General features: G+C 37.9%; 1 protein-coding gene across 1 annotated transcript; it reads left to right on the forward strand.

The window, feature by feature from the left end:
- Nucleotides 1-1,819: 1,819 nt before the first annotated feature.
- On the forward strand, nt 1,820-9,804 carry LOC133321687 (lipase 1-like; the record flags this gene model as incomplete). Its single annotated transcript, XM_061530768.1, has 4 exons — nt 1,820-1,852; nt 9,005-9,182; nt 9,324-9,535; nt 9,655-9,804. Coding segments are annotated over exons 1-4 (573 nt in total), but the record flags the coding sequence as incomplete, so codon positions are not given.
- Between the last annotated feature and the right edge of the window lie 671 nt (nt 9,805-10,475).

Here is a 10,475-nt window from a genome sequence, read left to right on the forward strand (position 1 = left end):
TTTTTTTATACAATTTATTGGAATACGCTATCATAAATTATAGTTTTAAGCGACATACATCGTATGTGCTATGAATTCCTAATCACCCAACTTAAAATTGAAAAATTAAAAAAGTCAAAAAGAAATGGCAAATAGTATTTTTTAAGCAATCTATTGATTTAAAAATCATTTTTACAAGATCAGAAGATTTTTTTGTATTTTTTAGAATATTTAAGGGGCAGAACAGGCGAGCTTTGTTTAAAGAATATGTTTTAAAATACCATAACAGGTGTCACAATAGCAAATTTTGACCGCCATTGCCAAGTGATTCTGCAGTTAATGAGTTTATACCCAATGTTTGGATAAATACTCGATATAGGAATACCTTTGTATGAGGGCTACCAGATAACGTGGACCTACATCTAATTTTTTTATGGATATTTGATACTCATAGTGAACTCTCTGTGCCAATTTTATCTTAAAATTATGTGTGTGAAAATGAATTCGAAGACGCACACCATCTTAGCGAAGACGCACACCACCTTAGCGAAGACGCACACCACCTTGGTGATGCGGCCATATAAGGTCCCTTAAGAAAATTATATATAGAAATATATATGTAGTAAAATGTCAGGGACCACTGTGCGAAAACGGGTGAGAGTGAGTCACCTTTCCATATACCGTTGAAAGGGCATTGAAAGTGCTTTCCGAAAATGTATCGGGTATGGCCCTAAATATATTAAAAATATCCATATACGGTCCCTTAAGAAAATTATATATAGTAAAATGTCAGGGCCCACTGTGCGAAAACGGGTGTGAGTGAGTCACCTTTCCATACACCTTTGGAAAGGGAATTGAAAGGGCTTTCAGAAAGTTTATCGTGTATGGCCCTAAAGATATTAAAAATATCCATATACGGTCCCTTAAAAAAATTATATATAGTAAAATGTCAGGGCCCACTGTGCGAAAACGGGTGAGAGTGAGTCACCTTTCCATATACCGTTGGAAAGGGAATTGAAAGGCTTTCAGAAAGTGTATCGGGTATGGCCCTAAATATATTAAAAATATACATATACGGTCCCTTTCAGAAAGTGTATCGGGTAAGGCCCTAAATATATTAAAAATAGACATATACGGTCCCCTAAGAAAAATATATATAGTAAAATGTCAGGACCCACTTTGCAAAAACGGGTGAGATTGATTCACCTTTCCATATACCGTTGGAAAGGGCATTGAAAGGGCTTTCAGAATGTGTACGGGTATGGCCCTATATATATTAAAAATATCCATATACGGTCCCTTAAGAAAAGATATATAAAACATATATAGTAAAATGTCAGGGCCCACTGTGCGAAAACGGGTGAAAGGGGATTGAAAGGACTTTCAGAAAGTTTATCGTGTATAGCCCTAAAGATATTAAAAATATCCATATACGGTCCCTTAAAAAAATTATATATAGTAAAATGTCAGGGCCCACTGTGCGATAACGGGTGAGAGTGAGTCACCTTTCCATATACCGTTTGAAAGGGAATTGAAAGGGCTTTCAGAAAGTTTATCGTGTATGGCTCTAAAGATATTAAAAATATCCATATACGGCCCCTTAAAAAATTATATATAGTAAAATGTCAGGGCCCACTGTGCGAAAACGGGTGAGAGTGAGTCACCTTTCCATATACCGTTGGAAAGGGAAATGAAAGGCTTTCAGAAAGTGTATCGGGTATGGCCCTAAATATATTAAAAATATACATATACGGTCCCTTTCAGAAAGTGTATCGGGTATGGCCCTAAATATATTAAAAATATCCATATACGGTCCCTTCAGAAAATTATATATAGTAAAATGTCAGGGCCCACCTTGCGAAAACGGGTGAGAGTGAGTCACCTTTCCATATACCGTTGGAAAGGGAATTGAAAGGCTTTCAGAAAGTGTATCGGGTATGGCCCTAAATATATTAAAAATATACATATACGGTCCCTTTCAGAAAGTGTATCGGGTATGGCCCTAAATATATTAAAAATATACATATACGGTCCCCTAAGAAAAATATATATAGTAATATATATATAGTAAAATGTCAGGGCCCACTGTGCAAAAACGGGTGAGATTGATTCACCTTTCCATATACCGTTGGAAAGGGCATTGAAAGGGTTTTCAGAATGTGTATCGGGTATGGCCCTAAATATATTAAAAATATCCATATACGGTCCCTTAAGAAAAGATATATATAGCAAAATGTCAGGGCCCATTGTGCGAAAACGGGTGAGAGTGATTCACCTTTCCATATACCGTTGGAAAGGGCTTTCAGAAAGTGTATCGCGTATGTCTAATAGACAAGAAATACATTAAATCGGAAGGTACGGTTATATGGTGACCGTATCAAGAATTAGACCAAGAGACACCATTTTCCATTCCATTATTTGCCTTGACATTAAAAACCATCCGAGCCAAATGGTGGCAGCCTACATCAAGTGGTTCGGCAGTTAATGAGTTTATACCCAACTTTTGGATAATTACTCAGAAAATGATGGGTATCTTCCGGGACCAGAAGAGGACTATATTGTGAATTCGTTATACGTTTGTTTGAATTGAAGTAACGCTGTGTAATATTCCTTATAACATCGACCGCCTGCCCCTATAATTTATAATAATTTATATTCTAATCAGACACAGCATGCTTTCTTTTTGAAAGGCGTATAATTTTTAAAAAATGCTTTTCGTACCCCACAAAGCTTTATTTTACAATACAACATAGGCGAATTTTTCCTATAGAAGACTTTATAGGTCATCCAATAAAATATCTTACCAAACTATCAGTAGAAATCCTCATAGGTTTTCCTGTAGAAGTTTGCATAAGTCTTCCAAATAAAGACCTCAAGAGTCTTCCTTAAAAGATTTCTGGTTTTTCTAAAGATGACCACCCTTTAGTGCTCAAGTTTTCTGCGAATACTAGTCATCCTCATGTAGTACACCTTATAGGTCCACCTCATCATATATCATCGTTCTTCCTATTGAATATATCTTCGGTGTTCCCATAGGATTATACACATATCATTTTAGTTCGAATTAAAAACAAGGTGTTCAAATTGCAGAAATTTAATTTTTTTTCATAACCACACAGGCGCAATTTTTTTTTTAAGGAGTGTTTTTAAGGGTCAAATCGACGTATATTTTTCAAAGACTACAAAATGCGTGGATTTTTTAAATATTTCAAGGATTTCAAGGACCACCACCAGCGTTGATTTTTACAATAGAATTTTTTCAAGGTCTACAATAGGCGTAGATTTTTAAATTCGATTTCGTTTCAAGACTGGTCATTTTCATATAGGAGACCTTTTAGGTCCCCATCCTATAGGAGATCTCATATGTCTCTCTACTATAGGGGAGAACATCTTATCGGGGTTCCGATAGGAGTATTTACAGATCATTTCAGTTCGAACAGGAGTTGCAAATTGGAGTAATGACATTTTTTAAATAATCACAACAGGCTTGATGTTTTTAAAAATTATTTTTTGAAGGACATACTTTTTCAAAGACTAAGATAAGCGTGGATTTCTAAAATAATATTTTAAAGGACTAAATATATTATTTTATGTAGCAACACCGGCGTTGATTTTTTCAAAGACTACAATCGGCGTTGATTTTTATACCCCAATTTTTTTAAATACTGGTCATCCTACTAGAGTATACCTGGAGTTTTCCCAAAGAAGACCACATAGACCCTTCATAGACCTTATAGATCTTTGTAGAAAATTTACAGATAGTCTTTCTTTCTTAATAATTTAAATTGCTTGTCTTTTAAAGGCCTTTAAAACACATTATTCAACATTTAATATTGTTGCAGGTCCTCTCATTTACAAGGACCCATTTCCATGTTTTTGTATTTATTTCGCCAACAAAGAGAATGGAGCAATGCAATAAAAATGAATATTTAATTATTTATGCAATTTCTTTATCAAGTCCGCACAAAACTTTAACCATCTCAATGGAAAGTTTTGTTTCTTTCGCTTCTTGTGATGGGTGGCTTTTACTCTGTTACAGCATAATAATAGTTTCTCGAAACCACCTTACGAACAGGTCCAAAAAATATACAACATCGCCAACAACAACGAAACGAAATGATGTAAATAAAACTGACCCAAATCCCAGATACGAAACGGTAACATAGCCAACAGACCCAAACTACCTACAACCCCACCAACCAACCGGCCGACCGAACCAAACCATTGACATCGAATAACAAAGAAATTAATTTATCTGCTACCGTGGTTCGATGTTGTTATTGTTGTTGCTGCTGCAGATGTTTTTGTTAGTGTTGTTGATGTTGGCCAAGATAAATACATACTTGTGAGATACACTACTACTTTCCACGAATAATGTGCATCTCTTATTGTTTTTTGTTTTATTTTTGGTTAATATGTCAGTAAGACACACTACGACTTGACTGGAACACAGACCGGCCACTGGTCGTCTGTCCATGGCGATGTGTGGATGATTATCATCTGCAACTTATTTACGGTCGACACAAGGAAAAAAACCATCAGATAATCCAAACAATACTGACCACTGACAACATCAGCTCTCAAGCTCGCTCAATAATCCCAATTCCATTTCCAATGATTTCAATTAACATATTGACCAAGCGACCGACCGACCGATCGTTTGTTGGTCATGAATATTCATGAAAAGTAAAAGTGATGCTTTGTCGGTATTTTGTTTTGGTTTTCTTTGCTTTGCTTTCGTTTCCTTTAATTTTTTTCCACCACACATTTGTAAATCTTGATGTCGGATCAAAAGATGTCATCCCGGAGATTACATAATTTATGTGACTAAGTGTGTGTGTGTGTGTGTTTGTGTGTATGGGTGTGTATTGCGGTCATTTTGTGAAACATGTTTGACACCATAATGTCAAGATACGGGAGATATTACATCCAACCCGCATAGCGGGTGAAGATGAAATATACAAGCAAAAATATTTAAACTACAAAGTGCTAATTAATTATTTGGTTTATTTCGAATTGGAAGAAAAGGGTGTTATAAGTGGAGTGATGGAATTAAAAAAACAAAAAATTGTGGACTGACAAAGGCGTTGATTTTTTAAAATAATTTTTTCAAGGACCGACTATCAGTAGGCGTGGATTTTTAAAAAATATTTTTTTCAAGGACCACAATAGGCGTAGATTTTTTAAATAATATTTTTTCATGGACCTCAATAGGCGTGGATTTTTAAATAATTGTTTCAAGCACTTCAATAGGCGTGGATTTTTAAAATAATTGTTTCAAGCACTTCAATAGGCGTGGATTTTTAAAATAATTGTTTCAAGCACTTCAATAGGCGTGGATTTTTAAAATAATTGTTTCAAGCACTTCAATAGGCGTGGATTTTTAAAATAATTGTTTCAAGCACTTCAATAGGCGTGGATTTTTAAAATAATTGTTTCAAGCACTTCAATAGGCGTGGATTTTTAAAATAATTTTTTTTCAAAGACCCAAATATATGTTTAGGCTTGGTCCCTCTTTCATCTCAATTGTGCACACTGACCTCCCCGTGGTGCCACCTATTTTCATCACCCGATGAAATAGTGAGCTAATATGTGCCGCGAGTTCACCCATAAGAACTATAAAAAAATGGACTGATGCGTCGGGTTAGTTGCAAACACTCGGAAAACCGAACCTACTATGCAAAAGCAAAGAAAAAGAAAACCAAACCCCCCTAATGTTGACGACCCCTGCAAACGTATAAAGGACCACGATCTTCGAATCTGCACTTGGAATGTACGCACATTGTACAGAACAGGCGCAGTGTTCGATTTGGCGGATGTACTCAAGAAGTACAAAGCCGATATTATTGCCTTACAGGAAATGCGATGGAAGGGGACTGGCGTAAGTAAATCGTAAGTAAAGATGAACAAACCGAAGACATATTTTACGAGCGCCTAGAAAGAGCATATGACCGTTGGCCTGGCCATGACATTAAAATTCTGCTAGGAGATTTTAATGCAAAAATCGGAAGGGAAAATATTTTTGGTCCCACTGTCGGAAAATTCAGCCTCCATGAAGAAACATCAGACAACGGCATGAGGTTGATTGACTTTGCGGCAGCAAAAAAAATTGGTAATAAGCAGCACCAGATTCAAGCATCTCGATATACACAAGGTCACTTGGATTTCTCCAGATCCAACAACGAGAAATCAAATTGATCATGTTGTGATAGACGGAAGGCATTCATCCAGTGTTTTAGACGTCCGATCGATCCGAGGAGCGAATATCGATTCGGACCATTACCTTGTCTTAATGTAGCAGCAAAAGTGCGACCTAATGTAACTCGGAAATTTGACGTCGAAAAGCTGCAAACACAACAGATAGCAGAAGCCTACCTCGCTTAACTTACCCACGTGCTTGACGAAAGCACTTTTTGTCCCGAAAATAATATAGAAGCACAATGGCAGAGAATTGCCCACTCCATACAAACTGCAGCAAAAGCAACACTTGAGTACCAAAGACCACCATCAAGAAATCCGTGGTACGATCAGGAGTGTCGTAATGCTACTGATATAAAAAACGCAGCGTATGGGGCAACCCTGCGATGGAGAACTATCGGGAGATAAGGATAGAGGAGAAACGTATTTTCAGAAAAAAGAAGAAAAAACAAGAAAAACGTGAGCGTGAGCAAATGGAGATGTACAGGAGTCAGAATGAGATCCGAAAATTCTACCAACGGGCAGAACACCAAACCGAAGGCTTTGGTGCAGGCACATCCTCCTGTAGAGATAAAGAAGGAAACCTGGTGACAGATACAGACAGCGTGTTGAGGATCTGGAAGGAGCATTTTGAGAAGCTTCTGGTATCAAATAGTAGCGACTAAGAGGACACCCCAGAACCAATAAAGACGACGGTATAGAGTGTACACCACCTAGCCAAGATGAAGTCAGAATAGCTATCAATAGGCTGAAGAATAATAAAGCAGCATGTGCCTATGAGTTACATGCCGAACTATCTGGTGGTCAGATGCTGGCAAGGAGCATGCACCAGCTGATTAGTACAATTTGGTTAGAGGATGTATGCCCAATAATTGGAACCTCAATATCCTGTGTCCCGTGCACAAAAAAATGAGACAAGACGATATATGGCAACTATAGAGGAATTAGCCTTCTTCCCATCGCATATAAAGTGCTATCCAACGTACTATGTGAACGACTGAAGCCAATGGTCAATGACATTGGACCATACCAATGCGGCTTCAGACCTGGCAAATCCACCATTGACCAGATTTTCACTGTGAGTCAAATCCTGGAAAAAATCCACGAAAAACACATTGACACATTTCACCTATTCGTCGACTATAAAGCCGCATTTGACTGTCTTATCCGTTCAGAGGTGTTTAAAGTCTACTACATGTCTACGTTTGGCATTCCTGCTAATACGGCTATATAGGATAACTAACACGGCTATGCAGGATAACTTTAACTGACACAACATCATAAAGTCGGAAAGGACCACTCGAGGATTCAGACAAGGTGACAGTTTGTCATGTGACTTTTTTAACATCCTGCTGGAAAAGGTCATACGACAGGCAAAAGTGAACAGAAATGGCACTCATTACACCAAACAACACATGTTACTCGCCTACACCTATGACATCGACATAATGGGTCGAACTCTGAGGGCGGTAACAGCCACCGTTGAACAAATTTAGAAGGAGTCTGCCTAAGTGCGTCTGGCAGTAAACGGCGAGAAGACCAAGCTGATGGTATCAACGCGCAAGACGTCCAGTAGACTCGGACCAACTGTGGAACTTGAGAACTAAAGTTTCGAGGTAGTCAACGATTTTATATACCTTAGTGCCACCACAAATAAAACGAATATCATCAATTCGGAGAAGGATAATGATAGCCAACCAATGCTACTATGTCCTGAGCAAAAAAACTCAAAAGCAAGGCCACCTCCCACCAGACCAAACTCACACTCTACGAGACGCTGATACTACCGTGCTTTTATATGGGTCTGAAGCATGGGTACTTGCGCAAGCAGATGAGGCAGCTCTTGGAGTGTTTGAGGGAAAAATTCTTCGTAATATCTATGTGCCGATCTGCGTTGACGGTGATGTCCATGGTTCATTCGCTATTCTCGGACATCGACATTGTTAGACGTATTGAGCTGCAGCGACTACATTGGCTATGTCATGTTGTGAGACTGGATGAAGATGCCCCAGCCCAGAAGGCATATAAAAGCGAACCAGCTGATGGTTCACGAAGATGGGGAAGGCCGCGAATAAGCTGCAAAGACCAAGTGGAAGATAACATTTGCCGAATATGGTCTTTCAAATTGGAAAAACTGCCCAAAAGTTCTGTTACAAGCCAGCTAAGTAAGTAAGTAACGTTTTCCAGGGTCGCAATACTCCTTGATTTTTAAAATTTAAAAGACGTAAAATTAATAAAAAATATGAGTTCACCCAAAAATAGAATACATGCGTACACACGCATAGTGAAGCATAAGCCTCCTCTAAAACACCAACATTGAGCCACTTGTACTAATATATAAATAGTAATATATTAGTACAAGTGGCATATTCCGAAAATGTTTGTGATTCCTGATTACAACAAACGATACGTTAACAATTAGCTCGCATTCTACCATGAAATTTTCCAACACATACGATCAAAATTACCATGGCCATTTGGAAACCAACACAAAAATATCTAAAAAGTAAAAGTTTTAAATGTCTAAACAAAGTAAAACACGACAGTCGATACTTCTATTTTTGCTGGCGATTTGTGAAGTTATTGGAAATTGCCAGACGACAGCATGTTGGCCTCGATTCCATTCCAATTCAAGGGATGGTCCATTATTTTGGAATATTTTTGGCAAATCGAACAGAGGAAATGGTCATACCAATGAAATCGATGAGAATTCTCGAGAAATTGATGAAAATTCGGGAAAATATGAAAAACTTAAGTGGACAACGGTGGGTAGATATTTTGTAATTTAATTTGAAAATTCAATTAAAAGGCCAGTGTTAAATTTTAGAGCGATTGGATTCGCAATCACAACTATTCATTGGAAATACATTACGTGGTAACCGAAGATGGTTACAATCTAACTCTACATCGCCTGCCAAGACCGGGTTCAAGTCCCATATTACTGCTGCATGGTTTGCTGACCTCTTCCCTGGCCTGGGTTATAATGGGACCGGGGAAAAGTTTGGGTAAGCAACATTCAACACAAATGAAAGAACTAATTAAATTCACGAGTTTATCATTTCATTTTTTGACGTGTCGTCCATCCTCCATTCTTTTGTTGTTATTGTTGTTCCTGGGAAACCCACCTCCTTTGACATCCTTTGTAGCCTTTCAGTTGTTTAACAATCAACATGATGTTTGGTTGGCCAATTTACGAGGCTCAGCTTATGGCCGCAATCATTCCCGCTTCACCATCAAGGATGCCGAATTTTGGAGTTTCAGCTTCCACGAATGGGGTCGTTACGATCTGCCAGCCATTGTTGACCACATTCGCAATGAAACATCATTTCATCAAGTTTGGTTAATTGCCCACTCCCAGGTGAGTCCGGGCACACTCACACTTATGCAAATATTTTCCTTTCCTCCGCCCCAAAAAATGATGCTACCCCTCATTTTGATTGTTTGCGTTTTTGTCTGTTCCCAATTTTCCATTTTTAGGCTTTTAATGCCATTTTGGTATTGTGCTCCCTGCTGCCACAGTATAATGAGCGTATACAATTTGTACAGGCTTTAGCACCAATTGCCTCCTTGCGGAATCAGGTTAAATTCACGAATGATGATGTGAGGAAAATCTTTCGATTTGTTAAGGTAAGTTGGAGAGACTTTAAGGATTTTTTGGTGAGGGCCATAAAAGAGCGATAGGAGACGTGGATTTCTTAAAGAATATTTTTTGAGAGCGATAGGAGGGGTGGAATTCTTAAAAAATATTTTTTGAGAGCGATAGGAGGCGTGGATTTTTTAAAGAATATTTTTGAGAGCGATGGGAGGCGAGGATTTTTTAAGAATATTTTTTTGGAGGGCTATAGTAGGCGTGGATTTTTTAAGAATATTTTTGGAGGACTATAGTAGGCGCGGATTTTTTAAGAATATTTTTTGGAGGGCTATAGTAGGCGTGGATTTTTTAAGAATATTTTTTGGAGGGTAGGCGTGGATTTTTTAAGCTATAGTAGGCGTGGATTTTTTAAGAATATTTTTTGGAGGGCTATATTCGGCGTGGATTTTTAAGAATATTTTTTGGAGGCGTGGATTTTTTAAGCTATAGTAGGCGTGGATTTTTTAAAGAATGTTTTTGGAGGGCTATAGGAAGCGTGGATTTTTTTAAAGAATGTTTTTTGGAGGGCTATAGGAAGCGTGGATTTTTTAAAGAATGTTTTTTGGAGGGCTATAGGAAGCGTGGATTTTTTAAAGAATGTTTTTTGGAGGGCTATAAGAGGCGTGGATTTTTTAAGAATATTTTTTGGAGGGCTATAGGAGGCGTG

The sequence above is a fragment of the Musca vetustissima genome, unplaced genomic scaffold (assembly GCF_032173495.1).
Source record: "Musca vetustissima isolate MV318-11 ecotype Yass unplaced genomic scaffold, APGP_CSIRO_Mvet_v1 utg243230, whole genome shotgun sequence".
Classification (NCBI taxonomy): domain Eukaryota; kingdom Metazoa; phylum Arthropoda; class Insecta; order Diptera; family Muscidae; genus Musca; species Musca vetustissima.